General features: G+C 40.3%; 1 protein-coding gene across 15 annotated transcripts in view; it reads left to right on the forward strand.

The window, feature by feature from the left end:
* Positions 1–26,293, forward strand: part of FUT8 (fucosyltransferase 8) — a 246,741-nt gene that overhangs the window by 173,728 nt on the left and 46,720 nt on the right. For all 15 annotated transcript variants that reach the window (XM_065595255.1, XM_065595262.1, XM_065595266.1 and 12 more), the window contains 2 exons: positions 3,143–3,257; positions 14,507–14,744. In XM_065595255.1, the coding sequence (XP_065451327.1) occupies positions 3,143–3,257; positions 14,507–14,744 (353 nt within the window). The remainder of the gene's footprint in view (positions 1–3,142; positions 3,258–14,506; positions 14,745–26,293) is intronic.

The following is a 26,293-nucleotide window of genomic DNA, read 5'->3' on the forward strand; positions in this document are numbered from 1 at the left end:
ACCCCCCTTTAGGTAGTTGAAGGCTGCTATCAAATCCCCCCTTACTCTTCTCTTCTGCAGACTAAATAAGCCCAGTTCCCTCAGCCTATCCTCATAAGTCATGTGCCCCAGCCCCCTGATCATTTTCATTGCCCTCCACTGGACTCTCTCCAATTCATCCACATCCTTTCTGTAGTGGGGGGCCAAAAACTGGATGCAATACTCCAGATGTGGCCTCACCAGTGCCGAATAGAGGGGAATAATCACTTCCCTCGATCTGCTGGCAATGCTCCTACTAATGAAGCCCAATATGCCTTTAGCCTTCCTGGCAACAACGGCACACTGTTGACTTGTATCCAGCTTCTCGTCCACTGTAATTCCCAGGTCCTTTTCTGCAGAACTGCCGCTTAGCCAGTCGGTCCCCAGCCTGTAACAGTGCATGGGATTCTTCCGTCCTAAGTGCAGGACTCTGCACTTGTCCTTGTTGAACCTCATCAGATTTCTTTTGGCCCAATCCTCCAGTTTGTCTAGGTCCCTCTGTACCCTATGCCTACTCTCCAGCACATGTACCTCTTCCCCGAGCTTAGTGTCATCCACGAACTTGCTGAGGGTGCAATCCATCCTATTATCCAGATCATTAATAAAAATGTTGAACAAAATTGGTCCAAGGACAGACCCCTGGGGCACTCTGCTTGCTACTGGCTGCCAACTGATCATCGAGTTGTTGATCACTACCCATTGAGCCCGACGATCTAGCCAGCTTTCTGTCCACCTTATAGGCCATTCATCCAATCCATACTACTTTAACTTGCTGGCAAGAATACTGTGGGAGACCGTATCAAAAGCTTTGCTAAAGTCAAGGTATATCACGTCCATTGCTTTCCCCATGAGAGAGCCAGTTATCTCATCATAGAAGGCAATCAGCAGGTGGGTACATACTGAGCCTGCTCCCCACTTCATCACCAAGCCTGCTTATAAGGAATAGCCTCAGCCAAGGAGCTCCAGTGCCATAGATTACTGCAAGGTAGGGTCTCTTATACCACCCTTACCCTGAGAGGGCATTACCAGGGGGTCCTAGGAGAAAAGACATGTTCCTTGGCCCTCACTCTTTTTGTATCCCCACTGGTTCCCTCTATCCCCCAACCCCTACTGTGTTTCCTCCCTCTGCTCTGGTATTCCCATGTGTGGTTCATCAAGACTCTCAGCTGGTAAATCACAGCCCCTCAAGTCCAAATAAAGTGGGTATCATTCCAAATGGTTAAAGTCTGTCAAAGTTACAAGCAACTTGGGTACTATAATCAGAAGTGTTAAGCAGCTCCATTCTCTGCCTATAATGTTGGATTATTAGTTAGGTTATTAAATGTAAAGTTATAGTATTTGCAGAGTAGACAAGGTAATGTTGTTATGAATAACATAATATTTTTCATTTGCTGACTCTTCTTTGCATAATTTGGGTATTGAGTGAATAGGAATCCAAACCCCACCCTACTATGAATACTGGATTTTGCCAAGAGAGCTCCTTTCCACATGCTGTCTGCCCCCGATTGCTTTCTTTCTCCAAGCCCCTCCCCTTCAGTTGTGACTATCCACTAGATACTAATACAATAGTCATCATTTAGGATCTGACCGATCCTAAAAAATGATCTCCGTATTCTTTAGTTTAAATTTGTGATACTAATGTAAATTTTTTTGCATGTAATGCTTATACATTTTAAATATAACTGTTTTATACAGAGAGATACAAAAGTATGCCCTTGTGCATTGATATGAAAGCTGAACTATTGTGACTTAAATCCAGATTTACATCATGCTCACATCTCATGTCACTCTTCCTATGCTGTTACTTACCTTTTTCATAATATCATTATTTTTAATTATAAACAAAGAGATGCTTCTTTATCCCATTTTTTTTAATATTCTACAATTGGTTTGCTGGTGTACTAATAAGGACTATGGGAACATAGTAGAATCTCTGCACCATGACATTTACAATGTTACATTTATATAGAGACAGTAAGCTGATCTCTGATGGCATAGCAACATCACATTGTCAGAGAAGCAACATTAGGAGTCACCCCCTGATTGTCTCTTTTCCTGGGCCAATGAATTTCAGATTTATCCTGGAACTAATGGTTTTGGGACTTTTCTTCAATGAAAAATTTTGATTAGTGGGCTTAAGAGTTTTTCCACTCCACAGTCATTTAATACTGCAGTTATATATAGATAAGAGAAATATGGTAAATGGAGGGCACAGAATCAGATAATGTGTACACACCCATTCTGGGCTGCTGTTTATGTTGGAGGATACACGCAGAGAGAGGTAATCTGCACTGATTCATAGATTCTAGGACTGGAAGGGACCTTGAGAGGTCATCGAGTCCAGTCCCCTGCCCGCATGGCAGGACCAAATACTGTCTAGACCATTCCTGATAGACATTTATCTAACCTACTCTTAAATATCTCCAGAGATGGAGATTCCACAACCTCCCTAGGCAATTTATTCCAGTGTTTAACCACCCTGACAGTTAGGAACTTTTTCCTAATGACCAACCTAGACCTCCCTTGCTGCAGTTTAAGCCCATTGCTTCTTGTTCTATCCTTAGAGACTAAGGTGAACAAGTTTTCTCCCTCCTCCTTATGACACCCTTTTAGATACCTGAAAACTGCTATCATGTCCCCTCTCAGTCTTCTCTTTTCCAAACTAAACAAACCCAATTCTTTCAGCCTTCCTTCATAGGTCATGTTCTCAAGACCTTTAATCATTCTTGTTGCTCTTCTCTGGACCCTTTCCAATTTCTCCATATCTTTCTTGAAATGCGGTGCTCAGAACTGGACACAATACTCCAGCTGAGGTCTAACCAGAGCAGAGTAGAGCGGAAGAATGACTTCTCGTGTCTTGCTCACAACACACCTGTTAATACATCCCAGAATCATGTTTGCTTTTTTTGCAACAGCTGTGGGGTGCCAACAGTCAAATTAATTTAGTGTTGTACAGTGCATATGTACTTGTCCCCTCTTAGTTTAATTACGTATCCTGTCCACAAAAAATGTTTAAGCAGATCAGTGTAATCAGAAGACTTATTTAATTTCTCTTTGTGGCTTTGCCTAACCCTCTGATTTAGTATTATTAAGGTAGCTATCTAATGTTGCTTGCCTTTTATAGGTCGATAATGACAGATCTGTACTACCTCAGTCAAACAGATGGAGCAGGTGATTGGCGAGAAAAAGAGGCCAAAGATCTGACAGAGCTGGTACAGAGGAGAATAACATACCTTCAGGTAAGAAAGGTAGAATAAGAGCACTTAAATCAAGAGGAAAATTTAAAAATGTGTTTTGTTGAAAAAATATTTTAGTCTACTAAAATATGCCAACATAGTAAAAACATTCATGTAATTTAAATGAAAGTATAGGTGCAAATGCTGTAGACAGCAATACGAGAGGATTTATGTTGTACATATGTAATATATCCTTTGTATTTATGTATAAAGTGAGCCAGTATTTTCACACACAAAAGGACAATAACAGAAAAGGGTTTAACTGCTGTTTTAATTGTAATTGTGCAATAATGTAATCTCCTGACATATATTTTGGGGGTGGGGGTTTTTTGTCTGCTGGATCCATGATTGCCAGTAGACTATAACTTTGCCTTTTCATTCAGACTCCATAAGTCTGCAAAAGCTAAAAATAGCTTTTGTTTTGGTATATTACAAGAAGTGGCCATATCTTTTGGGAGTTCTCCCACAGACACATTCCTCAATTCATCAGTGGTGTCTATGAAGTGAGAGAGAAGATACCGTACTTTACATAAAGAATGTAATTATCCATTATCAATTTCAGTGTCATTCACTGAACCATAAACAGCTGGTGTGCAGAGCCATCATTCTCATTTAAAATTGTAATAGCCCCCTCTAAGCTTATTTAATTTCCACATGTTCATTAAAATTTCTCCCATAAAGATATTATCTTTAAATTCTGATCTGATCATGTTCTAGTTCCACTTCCTCTGACTCTAACACATGCTTTACCACCTATTCTAGTTCTTTGTGAGTTCCTCAATCCCTTAATTTTCAGTGTTTTGTTTTAAAGCCCCTGTACATCCTATAGAACTTATAGAAATATCTAATATTTTTAATATATCAAATTGTACTCCTATATTTTTCTAATATTTCTGTAATAATTGCTCTTTCCCTCATTGTTATTGTACTCTGAAGAAACTTTCTTCTTAGTATCCTTGAAAAAACTAATTGGACACTCATACTAGATATGTTGTAAGGACTTTAAGCAGAGAATATGTTAGCTATCTGTGTCTAACGTACCCTATATATCTCATTCTGTATGTCAATAAATACCACGTGTATGCTTATGGCTCACAGATCTACATCTCCACTCCTGACCTGTCTCCTTCTTTCCAAACTAAAATCACAGCTTGTCTTTCTGACATCTTGTGGATGTCCAACCATCAGCTTATTCTCAATGTGGCTAAAAGAGAGCTATTTTCCCCCACCTTGTCCTTCCATCTTCCCCTTTTCTTAGTCATTATGGGGAACACTACCATTTTTTCTGTCACTTAAGCCCATAGCTTGGATGTTACCTTCAACATGGTTCTCTCTAGATCTTAACATCAAAGCTGTGCCTAAATCCTGCTGCTTCTCTTCTCTCTGCATAGCATCTTTAAGATCTGGCCTTTCCTCTCCAAAGCTAAACGGTGGGGATCTGGACAAACGATCTTACATCTTGACATTTGTCTCACCATGACAAATGCATTTTGCTTTACTTATGTCCATTCAAAACTATGCTGTAAAAGATCATGTTTCTGGCTCATCTCTTTGACCACATTACCCCTTTCTTTGGTTCCCTCCTCTGTTTCCCCCTGCTCCACTACATCAAATACAAGCTAATCTTTGCTTTTATGTCCCTTAAGAGTTTTACATAATGATGTTGGGAAAACTTAATCACTTGTTGGTTTTATAAAATGAAAGGAAACAAGACTGGGAAGGAAGAAATTTTGGCTGGTTTACATGTATTGCCATTATCTAACATAATTTTTGTAGAACTGTTAATTAAAGTAGCAGAAATCTGTTTCTGCTACTCTACCTCTGACTTTTAGAAGCTAAAACTAATGTATGGTAGGGATAATATTTTAGATCTGGTGGATATTTCCTAGTGGAATATATACAGAAGAACTGGAGACAACACCATGGGATCTACTGTTCCTCCCTTTATTATTGATTTAGATTTGCAGCAAATGGAACTCCAGGTGACTATAAAAATGTCTTAGTGACATTAAAAAGCGACAGAGTCCTGTGGCACCTTATAGACTAACAGAAGTATTGGAGCATAAGCTTTCGTGGGTGAATGCGTCTGACGAAGTGGGTATTCACCCATGAAAGCTTATGCTCCACTACTTCTGTTAGTCTATAAGGTGCCACAGGACTCTTAGTCTGGATCTTAAAAAGCGGCAAACATGGCTACCCCTCTGATTAGTGACATTGTTAACTTAAAAATATGTTGTTTTAAAATAGAATTCTTATATTACTCATAATACTGCACAATATTCCAAGTGAAAGAATTTTTAAAATCCAATATATTTGCTCTTTGTTTATTTTATATATTTATCTAAGTTTGGTGGAAAACATCAATGAAGTCAGCTTTCCTTTTTTTTATAGTCTGTTTCACTTTCAAGTTCTTGGTGCTGTAGTGAGTCAGACAATACAGTGAAATGTTTGTTTTAAAACAACTCTTTTTGATTGGAATTTTAAAATTGTGAAACATTTCTATCAGTCTTAACTTTTTATAAAATACTATTATGAAATGTAATAGACCAAATTTAGGTTGACAGTGTCTCTTTAATGTTTGTCATATATAACCATCCACATGGAATGATGAGTTGTCTTCATTCTTTCCTAGTTTCTCAGGTAGAAACAGTTAGAAAGCATGAGTGTAACACAGACACAATGACAACGCTGCTTGTTTGCCATTTTGGAAAGTTGATAAGAAACTTTTCCATTCCTGGTCTACTTTATTCCTTCTGGTATTAATGCCTCAATAGAGTCAGCAAATTACCAGTAGAGAAGTCCTCAGGAGATTTCTGCCTTATCCACAATATCATTCAGAAATTCACTCAGGGATTTTATGTATATACTTCCTTTAAATGGACTCTTGAGACTACATGTAATCAGAGGTGAAAGTAAGTCGGTATGGTACGCCGTGCCGGAACAGACTGGCTTCCCTAGGCTGACGATTTAAGAGGCTTGGGGCTCCCTGCAGTGGCCGGAGCCCCTGGCCCTTTAAATCACCGCCAGAACCCTGCTGCCGAGACCCTGGGGCTCCGGCAGCAGGGCTTGGGTGACGATTTAAAGGGCCAAGGGCTCCGGACGCTGCGGGGAGTCCTGGCCCTTTAAAGCACTGCCCAAGCCCTGCCGCCGCTACCCTGAGGCTCAGGCAGTGGGGCTTGGGCGGCGATTTAAACGGCCTGCGGCTCCCCGCCGCCGGAGCCCCAGGTCCTTTAAATCCCCACCCAAGCCCGGCTGCTGGAGCCCCATGGTAGCAGCGGCAGAGCTCCGTCAGCAATTTAAAGGGCCCAGAGCACCGCTGTAGTAGCGGTGACCAGAGCCCTGGGCCCTTTAAATCACCTCTGTGCCCCGGGGCTCCCAGCCGTCTCTGCAGCTGGTAGTTCCAGGGGTGATTTAAAGGCCCCGGATCTCCCAGCCGCAGCCCTGGGGCCTTTAAATCTTGATTTAAAGGCCCGCCTCTTCCGGTTGAGGCCACGCCCCTGCCCAGGACTCTGGCGTACCGGTAAGTCCTTTAACTTACTTTCACCCCTGCATGTAATTCACTATGGATTTCTTTGTTCTGTTTGACTTCTATAGATTTCAATAATTGTATAAGAGTGTCTGGAAATCTTTGTTTAGTGCATTCAAATTTTTGTGACTCTACATGTAACTTGGCATTTTCTGCTCTGATAGTCTTATTCTCTTAAATGAATATCTTTTACCGTATCCCTTTTTCTAGTATTTTACAATGTACGTTTAATGTGTTCCTCAACCATTGTAGAATTAATTTCACAATATTGGATTAATGAATAGATACCCTTTCCAAAAACACCTTAAAAGAAGTTTAGGCATGTGAATGGGGCTCAGCGTGTTAAAAAGACAGTCTTTTAGGCAAAATAAAAAGGCTACCTAAAAATAAAACAAATGAGCAAAACAGAAAATAGCAGCTGGCAAGCATGTTTTTAAATGATGTTTTTGAGGGATATTGGAATTAGATGACCTAAGTTTCTATACTTACATTTTTACAAGGGAAAATGTAGTGAACATATGAAAATTGAATAGGCTTGGAGAAAGTCTACCTCAGTATTAAATCAAGTGTTGGCTGTGCTCCATAAGTTCTTTTGTAGTTCACTATCTAAACGTCTAATCTATAAGGGCAATAACCTCCTTAAAGATGAACCCAGCTGATACATACGTGGGGAGGTCTCCAAAGTCAGGACTAGTTTAACGTTAGGGGATTGTAGACCGAGGGAAATAGTTTGCAGCCCTTTGCATTCATGAGGTGATTGCAGGGGTGAAAGTAGAAATAGGGACTTACCGGTGCGGGGCTGGGTTGGGGCCAGCTCTGGCCCCCGGAAGGGGCGGGGCCTCGGGCAGAAGGGGTGGGGTTGGGGGGGTCAGAGACAGCCCCAGCCTGCCCTGTCCCTCACCGGGGTAGCAGTGGCAGCCGGGGGCTCTGACAGCAGTTTAAAGGGCCCAGGGCTGGGCCGCCGCTACTGCCCCGTGCCCTTTAAACTGCTGCCAGAGCCCCCAGCTGCTGCTGCTACCCCAGGGCTCCGGCAGTGGGGCTCCGGTGGCTATTTAAAGGGTCGGGGCCATAGAGGCAGTGGGAGCCCCAGGCCCTTTAAATAGCCCTCGGAGCCGCGCCGCTATTCCAGGGCTCTGGGGGCTATTTAAAGGGCCCAGGACTCCCCTGCTTCTACTGCCCCAGCCCTTTAAATAGCCCCCGGAGCACTGGAGTAGCGGTGGCCGGGCTCTGGTGGCTATTTAAAGGGCCCAGGGCAGTAGAGGCAGCGGGAGCCCCGGCCCTTTAAATAGCCCCTGGAGCCCCGCTGCCGCTACTCCAGGGCTCCAGCAGCAGGTCTCTGGTGGCAATTTAAAGGGCCTGGGGCTCCAGCCACTGCTGGGAGCCCCAGGCCCTTTAAATTGCCGCCTGGGGAAGCTGGGCCACCACTATACGGCGCACTGGCTCTTGCCGGTATGCCGTACCAGGGCATACCAGCTTACTTTCACCTCTGGGTTATTGTGCTCAAGGTGAAATCCCTTCCTAGAGGAGGGTAGGTGACTGCCAGAGCACTCAACTGTACTACATTGGAGCAAGATCAGGCAATCTGTTCTACTGCACAGCATACATACTCAGGTGGTCTGCAAGACTGAGTCTGCTGGCTGGAGTAGTAGCAGCTCTGAGCTCCTTTTCCTCCCTCACCTTCCTTCTAAGGAGCAAAGAGAAGTCTGTGTGGTAAGGAGGGCTGACCAGGAGGAGCTGAAAGTCTTCAGATAGCAACCTTAAAGTATGGGCAGTCAGCAATAGATTTAGAAGACCGACCCCTGCCTTAAAGGGGAAAGTGGCCATCATTAATTGGGGGATGGAGGAAGATCTGGCCTGTATTAACTGTGGGTAAGTGGGTGGGGGGGCATCAGCATTAATTTTGTGTGGGAAGCAAGGATCTGGCACAGATTGTATAGCGTGAATGACATGAATCGTAGGGGGTTGGAGGAGAGCTGTATGAATTAAATTAGGGGCAGCCTGGGATGAGAACTCCCCTCCTTCTGGCATCCTATGAGAAGTGTGGGCAAGGACTACCTCCTTCAAGCTTCCTAGCAGCCTGAGCGAGGACCTGGTCCCAAATGTGGAGCACGTGTGTTTTGTTGTACATCAAGCCATAAGCAAGAAATTATGTTTTAGAAGTATAAAAGCTATTTATAAGACTGTTTTCTCACTGTCTGAATCAAATAAGCCAGTTTTGCCATCTGTAACAGGCCACCCTCCCACTCCACGCCAATTAAACTGTTACAGATGGCAAAGCTAGCTTATTTGATTCACACAATGAAAAAACATCTTTAAAAACATGTTTTATAATTAAAAGCAGTGTAATTTGTTGCCTGTGGTACAATGTGCAACAGCGCACTGGTGTTCTACGTTTTGATAACTTGTTCCATTTTGATGGCTTGTGTCACACACATTACAACAGGGGTGGGCAAACTACGGCCACATCCGGTCCTTCAGACATTTTAATCTGGCCCTCGAGCTTCCTCCAGGGAGCAGGATCGTGGGCTTGTCCCGCTCCGCATGTGCGGTGGCTCCCAGAAGCAGCAATATGTCCCCGCTCCAGCTCTTATGTGTAGGGGCATCCAGGGGGCTCTGCATGCGGCCCCCGCCCCAAGTGCCACCCCCATAGCTCACATTGGCCAGGAACCGCGGCCAGTGGGAGCTGCAGGGATGGCACCTGTGGACAGGGCAGCATGCAGAGCCGCCTGGCCGCGCCTCCATGTAGCAGCCAGAGGGGGGACATACCGCTGCTTCCGGGAGCTGCTTGAGGTAAGCACTGCCGAGATCCTGCACCCCTGACTCCCTCCCGCGCCCCAACCCCCTGCCCCAGCCCTGATCCCCCTCCTGCCCTCCGAACCCCTCAGTCTCAGCCCGGAGCTCTTTCCTGCACAGCCAACCCTCACCCCCAGCTGGAGCCCTCACCCCTTCCTGCACCCTAACCCCCAATTTCCTGAGCAATCATGGCCTGCCATACAATTTTCATACCCACCCCTGCATTACAAGGTTGAGAGGTTTGCAAGTGGCACTTTTGGCAACTTTCTCCGCTGACCCCACTGACTTTTTGAGTGCACTGGACAAGACCCAAAGGAAGAGGAGTTCCTGGTGAATTGTACTGTATTACTCATGTCCCTTCCAGATGGACTTTCCACAGCTGGGGGCCAGTATTCTGACAGTGACTTGAACCCTATGTCTGTATATTTGAGAGTGATTCTAACCAACTATGTTTCAAACACTATTTGGGCTTTATTTACTTGACTTGAGGTCAGCTATAGAGCTGCCACCCACTATAGTGTTGTGCTACTAACCTGATCTCACACCATAAACTAAATACTTTGGGGCTGTACTTTATATTGCCAAAACAGAATGTAGTGGTTTGTGACATTACTGTGAAATATGTCCTGCTGGCTTCTACATAGAGTTCACTTACACTGTACATTAGGGAGTTCAGTCATCCACCAGCAGCAAGGAAAGGGAATACAATGAGAGTAAAAATATTTGTGATGTATTATGGAGGATTCAGTGCCATTGGGAATTTTGTTTTATATTTAAAATAGCCTGACTAGACAAATGGGTTATAAAATGCTACCTATTCCTATGAAAATATGGGCATTTATCAGGAGAGTAACATAAGTAATACTCTGGTGCCTGGTAAAGTTTTAATCTATCTCAAAACTCATTTCAATTGTCACCTGAGCTTTTGCAGACAACACTTCGCAAAGTTTACTCATTTCTTTTTTATGTTTTAATTATATTACAAAGCTGGATTTTCAAAAGGGAAGGGGAATTTTACTGTATTTTGAAATTTTCATTCCCTTCCCCCCCCCCGCCAAAAAAAAAAAAGTTGATCTGTCTCTAACTCCAACAACATTCTGCAAGCCATCTATTAACCAATCGATCCTAAATAAACTGAATTAATTAATATAGCAAACCTTCAAAGAAAGAGAAGGAAATGGGATGAGGTAGGGTGGTGAAAGTGTAGCTCTCAGTGAACAAACAAAAAGAAGGAAAGACTGTAAGTAGGAAAAAGGAAAGGGAACCAACTAAAATGAAAGGATTAGCAAAGAATCCATCTGTTGTCTGGTAATTTGTAATTATTACATTAATGACTTCTGTTACTCTATGTAATAGCAGCTGGCAGACAACCTACCTGCTTTGTTGGTTGGCTATTTTTATATAATTCAAGTTAATCATTTGTTAGATGAGCTTGCTGGAGCTAAGAATGCTATATGATTGATGTTTTTCTGCATACCTCGGAAATAAAGTAAATATAAACTACAACTCATTAACGACAGTATTTGTTATGGCATTATACATCTGTAATTTGTTTGAAGTATTCTGTTGATATAGTTACTCAAGCAGTTTATAAGCAACTGCAAACCCCAATAATAAGTGGAAACTTTTCTTCCTTTTTTAGCTAAGTCACTTTAGCTAAGTTACTTTATTATTTTTAGGTTGTTGAAGCTTGAGATATGTAGTCAGTCCCCTTCCTGTGAAAGGGAAAACCACAATTCCTTGAGCAATGTTATTTTGATATTATAAATTGTATACGTTGTGCCAAATATTCAGCCCAGGCTTAAGTCTACACATTTGTCAAGGGCTGAATCTGATCCAAAGAGCATAACATCAGTTAAAACAGAAAAATTAATATGTATAAGAAAAAACTATCTGTGTGTTTCTGTGTATATGTAAGTACATGTTTTTATATATTTCTGTTTGTGACGTGAGAAGAAAAAATCAATGTGTTTTAAATATAAAACTTTATGGGTGGATAAATTTAGAAACCTGGATGAAAAGAAGGTTGATCAAACAATAGAAAAGTAGCTATCTACAGTACATTTTGATTGCAATTTTACTAAATTATTTGAACATATCAATGGCTACACCCTTGCCTTTCAAATCTACAATGGAAACTGTTTGCAAGCTGTAAGTTGACTTAAAGCTTACCTCCTTGATACTGTAATGATCCATGCCTATGTACTTAAATTCTAAGGTAATAACTGCCTTCAAATTCTGGATTTCATTTTCAGAAACAGAAGGAAGAAAAATTATTTTTACTTAGTAAACTAAGGAGCAGCAAATACTGGGCCTGATTCTGGAGTGACTCAGTTGGAATAAATGGAGTTTCCGTGGTGTAAAATCTGTGTAAGAAAGAAGAGAATCAGGCCCACTCTTTTACTGGTGCATGAACAGGGCCCTCAACCCACCCGTAAAGTGATACAGTGGTGCACATATATGTGTTTAGTACTGTTTGTTCAATCACAGTTTGGGAATTAGTAACTATATACACCTCTACCTTGATATAATGCTGTCCTCGGGAGCCAAAAAAAGTATCGCGTTATAGGTGAAACCGCGTTATATCGAACTTGCTTTGATCCACCGGAGTGCGCAGCCCTGCCCCCCCGAAGCACTGCTTTACCACGTTGTAGCCGAATTCGTGTTATATCGGGTCGCGTTGTATGGGGGTAGAGGTGTATCTAACATACTAGTTGTAAAAGTTATTGAACAAATTAAGTTAATCATATCCTTTTTAACTACACTGCATTGCTTTGAGGTCTAACAGAGAGCTAGTATAAAATGCTCTTTTGAAAACATAAACATTAATATACATAAAGGATAACTTAAAACTATTGATCCTGAATAAGCTCTGTGAGAATTCTTATGAGCAGAAAGAAATACACACTCTTACGGCATTCATCCCAATTTTAAGAGTGCTTTTAAAAAAGTTTTTGGAAGAAATCAGCATAAAATCAACAACTAATCAGTTGTGCGAAGGATAGTAAATTGACAAAAATATACAAAAAAATTATAAATTGAAATTTTTAAATGTATGTAAATCCATTAAATTTACAATAAAAATAGAATGTGTGGTAGCATTCTTAATGTAAAGATTTTAGGGGGGGAAAGATGGTCTACTGTGCTAAGAAGAGATATTTGTACAAATTAATGCCTCCTGAAATTATGAATCAAATCATTAGGCAGCCATAAAATGTGCTTTTAATATCTAAGAATTTATAATGCTTTGTGTGTACAGCCTTATCTAAGGGTCACCACAGAGCTTCTCTCCTGAAGTCTTTAAATGCTGCATTAACTCTTTGGCATGCTCCTCTTCCTTCACGTAACCATTAGGCAGAGAAAACAATGAAGTAGGTGAAGAGCAAACAAAAGAGAAGCCCAGGGACAGGCTCAATCTCCCTGTGATGCTTCAGATGGCCATGACATAGCAGGTATGGAGTCTAACCCTGCGCCCAGCTGCTCGAGTAACTATCAAACTTGGAAAAAGCAACAGAGGGTCCTGTGGCACCTTTGAGACTAACAGTCTCAAAGGTGCCACAGGACCCTCTGTTGCTTTTTACAGATTCAGACTAACATGGCTACCCCTCTGATACTATCAAACTTGGGTTCTCTGGACAAAGCAACCTCATAAGGATAAGCTATCTACACCAGGACCCTTAAATGCTTGGCTTCAGACAATCTGCCCTTCCTAAAATTATTTTGGGCCAAAATTTCAAAAGGTCAAATTTGAATGGATTGTTTTGGGAAAAATTAGCGGGAAAGCCAAATAGAATAGATTGAAATACTCTTAAGAAATAGAGGTCTGAGTGCAGCTGTAGAGGCAGATAATTCTGAATAGTTCTCAGGAGGGAGGGTGATATCTAGCCTCCTCTCAGCAAAGGCTTTATCTATTTCCAAGAGTGGATAGGGAAAAATCCATTATAGAGTGTTGGATAGGAAAGGGAAAAAGATATGGTTGTATTGGTGCACAGAGTTACTCTCCTCTTGCAGTTAAACAACCCAAAATAACTTCTCATACTAAATATTTCATATACAAATTATATTTATGGAAAAAAGATGTCTGGGAATATGTAAGTAACAATGGATACAGCAAAGAACAAAACTTTGACAGAAAAAAATCTTATCCGGACTTTATGAACCCAAAAAGTATTTAATACTCTATAATTTTAAACGTGCTTGGCATACCTTATTTAATGGCAGTTAAATTCAATAGTTGTATAAAAAATTATTACATACTATAAATAGCCTTTAATATAGATGATGTAAGATATAATCTCTTAAAAGTACAGAAAATTTCAGTGCATAATTTTTGTGTGCAGAGCTGGACTATTTCAATAACTGGATTTTATGTTTATCAAGAATACAATCCAGTTTAAAACGTTGACTTTTACCACTTTGTTTAGCATGTAGTATGTTTTATACTTGGTTTGTAGTAAGTTAGTTTGGAAAATAGCTTATTAATAAAGTGTTTGTTTTACTCTCTAGGCAGACTGAATTTTTCTTTTTAAATAATTCATGCATGTTCATTGAAATAGTGCTAACAAAGTTGGGAAAGAGCCAGAGGAAATCAAGAAAGAGCATTCTTACATTGAGAACTATTTTGGATGTGAGCCTTGAGACTGAATGTTAGCATATTCTGACAGCCTTAGAAATGAAAACATAATTTAATATCTTAAAGGTGTATTATTTTATATTGGAGTAGTGAAATATATGTGATCACTGTTCATGTTAACTGCTGAGAATGCACAAACAATTTTCATTCAGCTGGTGCTTGCTCCTTCATTTTAATGTGGGATGTACTATATTGGCATGACTTGTGTGTGATTTATGACACTTGTCACTTATTAACTCAGAGAAATATGCCTTTGTGTATATCTTGTCTTCAACTGTGCTTCTTCGTCCTTACTTATAGAACCCCAAGGATTGCAGTAAAGCCAAGAAACTTGTGTGTAATATCAACAAAGGCTGTGGCTATGGCTGTCAACTTCATCATGTTGTCTACTGCTTCATGATTGCATATGGAACACAACGAACACTCATTTTGGAGTCTCAGAATTGGCGCTATGCTACTGGTGGCTGGGAGACTGTCTTTAGACCTGTAAGTGAGACATGCACAGACAGATCAGGCGCTACCACTGGACACTGGTCAGGTAAGATTCAATGAACAAGTCTCAAATAATTTTCCTTTCGCTGTGTCTACATTACAGGACTATATCATAACCTGTTTTTTGACTGTTAAGTATTGAGTAATAACTAACTATGATTGCAATTTTATGGATCATTATTTTTCCCTTCATTGTATTGTAATAGAACACTAGTATCCTCTCTTAGAGGATCCTGCTACATCAACAGGGAATTTTTATGCAAAAACAGTTCCAAATCCAGACCAAAATCCTTGAACAGTATATCAAGTTACATTGGGTGGCAGATTAGGATCTCATTTTTGTGAGGGAATAGCGATGGTACTAAAGAGACGCAAGTGCTAAAGTATATAATCATACTGAAGGAAGTATGAAATATAAATACAAAAAGCATATAATACATATTCATATACCAACAGAAACAATAATAAAACATAAATTTTTACTATGAATCAAATAGACTAGTAAAAACAGTAATTGGTGCCCATGTAGCAAGATAATGTGTTTATTTTTATTATTTAGGGCGGGAAATTAATCCATTATTTTATTTAAACAAATGCTTACAGAAGGAACATGGGGATTTTGCCATTGGGCAGTAATAGATAGTCTGACACGTATATACAGAAAACTGAGGGGGTGGAATCATTTTTTCTAGTGAAACCTCACTGTCAGCACCTAGCTGAGCTATGAACATAATTGTACATGAAAATTCCAAAATCATATTAGCTTGCATTTTGAACATTTGCCAAAATATTTGTATAAATGTACAATCCCATCAAATTAGTATGAATGAGCCTATTGCAGATGATTGGAAGTATGTCCGTCTTTTCCTCAAAGTCTAGGCTGAATATTGGCAAGAATTTTAACATCCAGCTCCCTGTTGTTTGAGTATCTTTTATGTGAATGATTGTTTCCAAAAGTATTTAATAGATTTTAGATAATCTTTCTCTATTATTAGATATATTAAATATTGTTTCTTCAGAGTTATCTGATCATTTAAGCACTGTTGTCTTGTAAATGCATATGAGTTTGGAAATATTGGAAGAAATGTATGAGAAAGACCGTTTGGAATCTGGCCCACTGTGTCTTTAATAGATCAAAGGAACATAGCTGATGGTTCTGGTATAATCAACTAGATTAATCTAGTGAGATCCGAAAAGTCTCAGTTGCTATACAAAGATATGATTCCCAGAGGAAACAGTGGATTATTACAAAAGGGAGACAAAGGGAAAGGGAGTGGAGGGTATTAAATAGTTTTGGAAATTATTGTCCATATAATCATGGTGGTGAGTAAATAGGTTAATTACTGAGTGGGTAAAGAGTGGATAAACCTAGACTATGGAAGAAGAGAAATATATTCAAATGCTATATCTGGGATTTGTAGTTGTTCTGTAGAGGTCTAATGTTTTTGGGGGCAATTTCTGTGCCAGTCAGCTGATGGACCCAGCTGTGCTGCATAGTAGAGCGTTAAAATTGGAAGGCCAAACTACCTTTGAATTTGTTACCTGTCCAAATATATTTTAATATATGATTCTGGAGTTTTGTTAAATAGAATTGGAAAAGATACTAGAAGCACTTAAAGGTAGCTAATATGGGTTCATGTTAATGGTGTTTAACTGAGAAAATGACAGGTTTAAGAAATTCCAGTTAGCAAATATTGATTAAAATGAATAGCAAAAGGGGCATCATTTAATTTAAATAGCTCCAAATAATTGTTGTCGTTGCTTCAGTACTTTAGGAGGGACTACCATAAAGATAAACACAAAAAGTAAGGTGTCATTTGCATATAATGCTATCCATAGATCAGTACACCTAACTTTTATTCAGGTAATATGATTGCTGGACTAGAGATTCCATAGTAAGAATCAAACACTAAGGGAGATAAAAACAGTCCTGCATTGTACTACATCTCAGGCCAAAGCTTTAGGTTCATTAGCTTTAATAAAAAACGTTGTCTGTTGATACATACATGGTATGTTAGTCATGTCCAAGTAAGGAGTTTTGGTCCAGTTACCATCTGCTCAAAGGCAGAAAAGGAAGGATTGATATTTTTATTATCTATTTTAGAGTAGCTCTAGAGACCCACAAAAGGATTGTGGCCCCACCATCGCAGTCACTGTTGTTGAATTTCATTCACATATCATTATCCTTTTGAAAAGATATTACATTAGCTGGGGTGATAAATAAAATTATTTTGACTACATTTCAACCTTATCTGGATACGTTGATGGATCAGGGATCTCTCTCTGAGCTAATATCCATTTCGCTTCTAAAAATACTAGTTAACAACAGAATTCAGAACAGAAGTATTGAAATAAATGTATCTTCTTGTTGTTGCCAAGATTCCAGGTTTTCTCAAGATGATGTCTTTGTCAAGAAGTTCAGTAATTTGGCTGGTATAGGACTTGATTGACCTCTTTATGTCTGTGAAACAGCAGGTACTTACAGTGCCTGAAATGAAGGCTTCAGATCCAGTTAGGACCTTTAAAAGATTTTTCTCATGCACAGCCAACCCATTTTTCTTGCGTGAACTTTTGGGTGAACTACATACACCAACACTCATAGAGGCAGCTCACTGGTGAGAAGTTTGTGTGCACAACTATTCCCTGGGTATACATTTATGAACTGCATCACAAAGCCAGTGTTCTACCGGTGGCTGACAGAAGCAGCTCACAGTATCTCTTTTCCCATGTTCATAGGGAAAGTCTTTGGATCCTGTATTTGCAGGTATTCATTTCCTGTTTATTCTTTCTCTCTCTCTCTCCTTCTCCACCCTCCCTCCTTTTCTGTCAGGCTCCTGACTCACAGATCTTGGTGGGGGAGTGGTCTGAAAGCAGGCAAGTACAGTAACTCCTCACTTAACGTTTGTAGTTATGTTCCTGAAAAATGTGACTTTAAGCGAATCCAATTTGCCCATAAGAATTAATGTAAATGAAAGGGTTAGGTTCCAGAGAAATTTTTTTCGCCAGACAAGACTATATATAATATATATCTCACACACACACACACACACACACACACACACACACACACACACACACTATACGTTTTAAACAAACAATTTAATACTGGTACACAGTGATGATGATTGTGAAGCTTGGTTGAGGTGGAGGAGTCAGAGGGTGGGATATTTCCAGGGAATGCCTTACTGCTAAATGATGAACTAGCAATTGGCTGAGCCCTCAAGGGTTAACTCTCACACTCTACTGTACAAGGCAGCAGGAAAGGAGGGAGGGCAGACAGAGACACACAACCTGTGTGTGTGTGTGAGAGAGAGAGAAGCATTTCCCCTTTAAGTATGAAGAGTGGGGTCAGAAGTAGACTGCCTTGTTAATTAGATCAGCAAGCTGAGACCCAACCGCAGCTGCTGCTGCCTGGAAGCTCCCTCTGTCATGTGTCCTCCCTGCTCTATGGAAGATGGGGTAAGCGGAGTGCAGGGGGAGGGGGACACCCTGACATTAGCTCCCCTCTGCCTTCCTCACACACAGCAAGCAGGAGTCTCGGGGACCAGCTCCAAGGCAGAGGGCAGGAGCAGCACGTGGCAGTGGGGGGAGGGACAGCTGCAATTGCTAGCCTGCTGGGCAGTTGCTGCACAGGGAACTTAGGGGAGTGGGGAGCTGATAGCCCCCCTATTAGCTCTCCCTATCGGTCCACTCTGGTTCCAACCACCCACCAGCTAGCTCCACCAGGCTGCTCTTCCTGCAAGCAGTGGACAAAGCAGGCGGCTGCCAAACGACGTTAGAAAGGGAGCATTGCACAACTTTAAACGAGCATGTTCCCTAATTGATCAGCAACGTAACAATGAAACAACGTTAACCGGGACGACTTTAAGTGAGGAGTTACTGTATGGCTAGTTCTGTCTGCCAGTACTTGTCTTCTCTGGCACTGGGCCTCTGGAGAATTGGGCCTATGCCAGCTCCTCTCAACAGGCATGGCTGTATGTTTCAGAAGGTCCCTGAACCAACTACTGAACTCAAAGATTACAGTCTGGGGGAGATACCTGAGATCTTTTGAGAGTGATGATTTCCTGAGTAGACACTGTTCAGTAGGCTCTCCTACATAAGAAGGACCTCCAGGCATTCCTCCTTTCATTAGAGGTTCAGCAGCCAGAATCTTTGAACAACCAGTTCATCCTCACGTATTATGTCTTCAAATCTCTGAAATGGGTGGAATAGAACCAGACATCATTCTCTTCTTTGTAAATACAGTTATTTTAGGATGATAAGCTTTGAAAGTCATTTACTGGGCTTGTGACATAATTTATAGGCTCTTACTTGGAGCAGTTGGGTATCAGATTTCACCAGTGATCTGCCTACATGAGTGCTGATGGTTATGGTCAATCCAAACGTTTTTTTTCCAGACAAACAGATTTTCTGTTATGAGAACACTATTTACAGGCAAGAATAAACTAACTGTTCTACAGGTGTTTCAGGTCACTGCCCCCAGGCACACTAATTATGTGCTTAATAGTTTTCTTAGATTATTTCTAAATTGATTCTATTATAGGCAGAGTCCATAAGTTGCAAGACTTTCTCAGTAGTCTGTGATAACATGGTATACAGGGTTTTCAGAAACCCAAAGCAGTGGTAACTTTACTGTTTCTCTCCAGGCAGTGTAAGGAATACATCAATGGAGGCACAGCTCATCCATCTGATAAATAATTGGCACAAGCAAAAGTGCTTTCACTTAATGAAAAAGTAGTTTTAGATCTCTCTCACACACTCACTCACTGCGGTTGGACTAGGGTTTAGAGCATTTCAAAACATTTATAGTTACCCAAAAAGTCTGAAATGGTTCCACGGGATCAGCAGCCAGGCTTCTGAGGGGCTCCTCCTTCCATCTGACTGCTATGTGGTGTTTGGTTTTCAGCTGCCAGTGGCTGAACATACAAAATTGCTGAGTGCAGTACTGTCAAATACTGGGGTATATGCAGGAATGTCAATTCTAGGGTAACACAGCCATCTCCACAACATCAATACAAACCTCACTGTGAGAGGTACGAAGTGAGTCTTTAGTGACTATTTGACTTACTGTAGACATTTTTTGAGAGATCTGCTATTTTTCCACAGATGAAACAGTATTGCCTGCTGAATTTTGACTAGTAACATTTGAAAATCTTTGCAGGTAATTGCCTGGTTGGTAATTAAGTTGGTTAGGCAGGCTCTGATCTGGAGAATTTGCCTGTGCAGAAGTTCAGTACAAAGCCTATGTTAATCCAGACATAAATAGGATTTAAGTGGTGGATAGGCCTTGTGCACATGTACTCTGTACAGGGATAAATTTGACATGGATGTCATTGCTCCTACTGTTCCTTCCATAGAAAAGGTTTTCAAAATGTTTTTCTGCCTGCAAGCTACCTATCATCTTGGTGACTTTGAATGAGATTTAAATGTATCTTTTTATTTTGCCAGAGTGAGAGACAAAGAAAAGAAAGGAGAAATTAAAAACAAAAACAACTGCACTGTACAGAAGAGCAGGGAGCAGCACCTACTTTTGCAAAAAAAAAATCACAAATTTGGAGATTAGGAAGTTAGTCTGTGTCTACTGTGGACAATATAGAACAGTTTTAAATCTGTGTTCCCCGTATTTTAAGTGCCTGAGCAATAACATCAGCTTGATAATCAGCAATCTGTGAAAATTTAGGTAATGAGGGGTGAAACATGGCAGTTGCCATATTGGATAAGGTCCGTGGTCAACCGAGTCCAGTATTCTGTCACCAGCAGTGGCCAGTACTGGTTGCTTCAGAGGAAGATTTAAGAAACCAAGAAATAGGCGGTCATGAGATTTAAAAAAATGTTTGCTATTATAACTCTGGATATTATTTAAACCCATATAAATGTCTAATCCTATTTGAATCCTGCTAAACCCTTGTCCTCTGTGAAATCCTGTGGCAATGAGTTCCACAGGCTTAATTGTGCATTGTGTGAAAACATTCCCTTTTATGAGTTTTGAACTTTCCACTTTTTTATTCCATGGTTCTTGTCTCAGGGTGTTTTATCTTCTCAATATCATTCACTATTTTGTATATTTTATCATATCTCCTCTTATTTACGTACCATGTGTAGGGTCTTATTTATGTACCAGTCTTTCCAAGGTAGGAGGGGAGGAAAGAAAGTAGAAGAGGAAGGAAGATGGATAGTGAGGGAGGCAGAAGCCAGCTACTTAGTGGGTGGCTCCTATGGGATTGTTAATATATTCAAGTTCTTCTTCAAGTGCTTGTCCATAACTGTTACCCACCCACCCATAAATCTGACCTGAAAATGTTACCCCTTTTGCATTAGCTAGTTGGTTTCTCTAGAAATCAGACTGCAAGATCCACTGGCAGTTTTAGCCACTTTGGGAGACAACTCAGCAAACATCCAGGGAGCTGCTTCAACTAGGGGAGACAAACAAAAAAACAAGTTTCTGCTGCATCAGTGCCACAAAGATGATGGCTTGTTGATTTTAATTTGTAATTATAAAGGTGCTGTTTTGAGTTGTGTGTTTGGGAGTCCAATCTCCTTGCTTTCTACACTTAGCTAGCCATTGCGTAACCTCTCACTCTCCTTTCTTTTATCTAAATTTTGACTGAAATTCACTCAGTCCACATAGGAATTGATCTAATGCCAGTGAAGTACATAGAAAAATTCTTATTGACTTCACTGAGCTTTGGATCAAGCCTCTGTGCAGTTGGGGAGGTGAAATCTGTGCCCACTTGGATTGAGTCTGCAGTGCCAATCCTGCCATAGCTGCTAACAAATATTTACATGGTATGTTATAGTCATATAATCTATGTAAATGTAAGTATCATAGGAGTTTGCAGGACCAGGACTTTGGAAGATAATTTCCATAGGAATTGGTGGGTTGATTGCTTTACCTTAAATCTTTTTCAAGATGTAGAAAAACCTCACTTGTTAATGTGAATTGTTTTTGTAGCACTCAAAAATGTGTTAGTGTATTACGGCTATATAAGAAGATTCCTTCCCTTGCAAAGCTTGCAATCTAAACAGACAACATTGAGTTCATAGACATGTAAAGTGGGTGAAGAAAAGGATGAAGCACAAGATTATATTTTAAAAAAATAACCTCTTTTTCTGTTTGCATTTTTTTAGTATTTGAAATCTTGGGGAGTAATAGAGTGATTTATACATAAATTGGGTATGGGTTTGTACTTTTTCTAATTCTTAAGCATAGGATTGGATTTTTGGAATAAATTGTGCCATTTATAATATTTTTATTTTAGCCTAGGAAATATGTATTTGCTGCATATTTGCCCAGTTGTGTTCAATAAGAAAAGGGACTTTCAGTTAACAGAAAAGAACTCCAAATGTTTTAGGAATCCTTGTCTTTTCAGTTCTCTAGTGACATACCCTGTTCCAGCTAAAACATTTACAAAAACCCGATAGGAAGCATTTGAATAAGACAATTGCTTGTAAAAGCTCCAGTTTAAATCTACCAGTGTTGAAATGACATATGTTTAAAAGATATTTAGATTTACAAAGAGAATGTCTTCCTTAGAACAAATGACATCCTGTGCACGATTTCTCTGAAATAGGTAAACAATTCCCCAAAACATGTTTAGTGAGACTATTTAGCTTTTAAGGAGTTTTCTAAATATACCATGGAAAGATACAAAAGAATGATCACAGCTGTAAATGTGTTTACGCTCACTATGTACATAGAATGTGTGTATACAGATAAAATTATGTAGAACTACCTTATAACTATTTTATAACCTAGTATATGCAGGGATGGTACCATGGTCTATTACTAATGTTGCCAAATAATCAGCACTCACGTCATGCTAGAACACTCCAAAATACCATTACATCTCTTTTTTTGGAGCCAGAACACTGTTTTCTGGACTTCTGCCTGTCCCAACTCAGGTGGCTCCTTTCCTTCCCCAGCTATAGAGAGTCTGCCAATCTGGTCAGTTCCAAGCTTGGGTGGGAGGTGCTCAGCAGTGGGTCAGCCTGTAGGGAGCCGGGATGCTTCTGCCAGGACCAGGCAGGGGAGCACAGGGCCTGGAGCCACTGGGAACAACGGGGTAAAGGAGCAGCCCCTCCTCAGAGAGCAGGCGCAAGGCACAGGTGGTGGGAGGCAGGGATGGGATGGGCTCTGCAAGGAGTCTCCCCCTGCTCTCTTTGGCCTCTCCCAACTTCCTCACTGCCCCATCTTCCTCCCTGCTCCCCTCTGTCCCTTCCAGAGGTCTCCCAGAGCCCTGATTCCAGCACTTCTTTTTTGCCAGTAGTTCCTATTATTAGGTGGTGCTGGACAAATTTATTAGTACAATTGTACGATGGGGTTGCTTGTGATGAAAGGGGGCATGGCTCAGCAGCCTTGGGGCTCACTCCCATTTTATGTCTTCTGTTCCTAAAAACTCATGCTTCAGGTTTTCAGCCAGTTACCTGCAGAGAGTAAAAAAGAGACTCCGCCACAGCAATATTCTGTTTTTTTTTTGTTTTTTTAGTCTCCTTCCTCTGAAGTTTCAGAGGTGGCCACAGCTGGAGATGGGACATGGACAGGGAGGGCCAGGGCTCTGAGATGGCCCCAAGTATTCATTCTCTCTCTCTCTCTCTCTCTCTCTCTCAGATGCTCGGATGGCTGTTTCTTCTTCACATGCTCAGGGTCTAACTGATAGCCATACTTGGGGTTGGGAAGGAATTTTCCCCAGGTCAGGTTGGCAGTGACTTTGCGGGGGTTTTGCCTTTTTCTGCAGTGTGTGGCTGGGGGTCCCTTGCCAGGATTATCTGTCTATATCTCACATAATGATTTCCCTGCCATTGCACAGGCCTTGGACACTGGTGCACCTCGGTCTCTGCTATTCTCTGCCTTTGGCACTTACCGAGTCCCTTGTGGGCCATAATATCAATATGTATCTTGCCATTTGACCAGGGCTGCTCTCATCAGCTTGAGTTTGAGTTTCATCAAACTACCAGTTTGGAGTTTCACGGTTATGGGCATGCAACACATACATCCATGAAAGACCGACCTTCTAGGACGGCCTATGGCAAATCGCTCACATTTTAGACTAGATTCTATTCTAATCTTGTGAGAAGGCAAGAGCACTGAGGAAGATTGTCACAGATGCTTGTATGTTACACTGTTTCCAATTTTGGCTTTAATATGAATCTTCAGTGGGTGCTTAATTACCAGTAAATTTGAAGGATGACCTCACTGGATTGCCAAAAATCTGTGTTCTCATTTTATGCTACTCCAAATTTCTGTTTGTAGTTTCATTTTTTTACTCATCCATCTCTTTTTTTCAAGTAAACATTGCATGAGACTGCAATTCAGAATCATGGGGAAAAGTAGTATCAGAGATCTCTCTCTGAGCGAATATCCATTTCGCTTCCAAAAATACTAGTTAAGAACAGAATTCAGAACAGAAGTATTGAAATAAATGTATCTTCTTATTGTTGCCAAGATTCCAGGTTTTCTCAAGATGTCTTTGTCAAGAAGTTCAGTAATTTGGCCGGTATAGGACTTGATTGACCTCTTTCTGTCTGTGAAACAGCAAGTACTTACAGTGCCTGAAATGAATGCGTCAGATCCAGTTAGGATCCTCTATTTTGCAAAAAATAAAAATAAAAAAAAATTAACCATTTTGAAAATTGTGTTAAATTGTATAAACTATATTCTTCTAGCCATTCATATTCTTCATACAATGTTCTATAGGACCGTGTTGTTTATAATTTACAGTAAATGACATAGAATTATGGTTTTATTAAATTGTGCTTTTTCCAATCACTACAAGTACTGTTTAAAATTGTACATTTATCTTCATGCTAATGAATTGGACTGTCCCTTTTAAACACCTTTAATTTAGATTAACAATCATTTTAATTTCTAAAGCTTATATGTGACTGATATTTTTTAGATAGTAATCTATTGTCAGTAGAATTAACAAGTTTATGTGAATTAAGAGGACTTTTGTTTTTAAAACACAATAGCAGTCTTTTTTTCTATTTATGTATACTATCCGTGTGTGCATATTTCAGCAAAACTAATTAGCATGTTTCTAAAATTAAGGGAAATAGAGTGAATTCTAATAAGCTGTTTGACATTAATCTGTTAGTTACAATAAATTAACTACATCTGTCATTGTTCTGATTTGTGCAATGAATCTTGGGATATTTCCCTTAGCATCTGTGCTATGAATTAAAATTGTTCTTATGAACTTGACATGATATGCCTGCAAGTGGAACTGGGTTTTTTCTAGCTCAGATATGTCATAAGAATAGAAATTATATCGTGCATTTGTTCCAAATACAGTAGTTTACCTTGTACCCAATTACAATTTTAATTTTTCTTTTCTTCCTTTATTTCTCACAAACTTCCTTATACTATCATTCTACATACAATTTCTCTAAATAACTGGAAAAGAACAGACTTCCTTGTGTAAATTGTTTTTCATTTTAAAATCACACATTATATGCAGATACATTGTTAACAGATGACTGTCCATGACAGGATAACTCAGGGCTATACTGGGCAGTTAGTTATTATATTGATATAAAGAGTCAAATAATTACAAATAATCTATATAGAGATTGTACTACTAAAGAGACACTATTAACTTTGTTTTAGTCCCGAAATAACGATTTGGGCCCAGATAACATAAGCACTAATGCATGTGCATAACTTTAAACGTATCAGTAGTCCTGTCAAAAATCGTCTGGGACATTGTGCATTCATATTGTTAACTAATAGGCTATAATGCTACATTATCAATATAACCTGTTAGGCTCAGCCATTACATAATTTTCCTGATTGATTTATGATGCACAGACCATTGTGGAGGATCTACCTTTTGATGGGTAAGGTCTTTTTAGTTCCCCCACTGACAGCTGGGAGAAAATGAGAGAGACAAGGCTAGATTACCTATTGCAAAAGAAGAAAATCCAGATACTCCCATACTTCCAATTCCAAAGGCAGAATCCATCTTCGTGCCCAAGGCTGAAGTCTGTGCCAAAAATTAAACCTCCTAAAACTTCTTATCAGGTAGCAGAAATGTTCTATCATTCCATTTCAGAGGATTTCCAACATCAGAACAGTCTTGGATTCTGTGCAAGCCAAAGCCCTCAACTCAGAGGAAAGACTGTTGGAAACTATGTCAAACCATTCAACGTTTAAGAAACAGCTTTTGTCAGCCAGTGATATTTTACTTCAAGCTGATAAGCCCTTATGGCTTTGGCAATTTGTGACTCCATTTGCCTGGTTGAGGCTGCCTCTCAATTACACACCAAATGTGTGTGTCCCTGTTAGATATTAGAAAAGTTTCTTACTATAAGGGAAATTAAGCCCTGGCATAGGCTTTCAAGGGAGGTTGGGGAATCCCTATTATTGGAGGATTTTCAGAATAGGTTAGACAAACCTGTCAGGGATGGCCTAGATTTACGTGATCCTGCCTTAGCTCAGGGGAGTTGGTCTTGATGACTTCTCAGGGTCCATTCCAGCCCTATATTTCTATGTCTCTTTTAACTGTGGCTCCAAACATGCTCCAGTGACTTCACTGGTTGGAAATCTGACTGAATGTCCTGAAAATACTGTTATTCTCTTCTCTATCTTGAGCAGCA

This window comes from Chrysemys picta, chromosome 4 (assembly GCF_011386835.1).
Source record: "Chrysemys picta bellii isolate R12L10 chromosome 4, ASM1138683v2, whole genome shotgun sequence".
NCBI classification, from domain to species: Eukaryota; Metazoa; Chordata; order Testudines; family Emydidae; genus Chrysemys; species Chrysemys picta.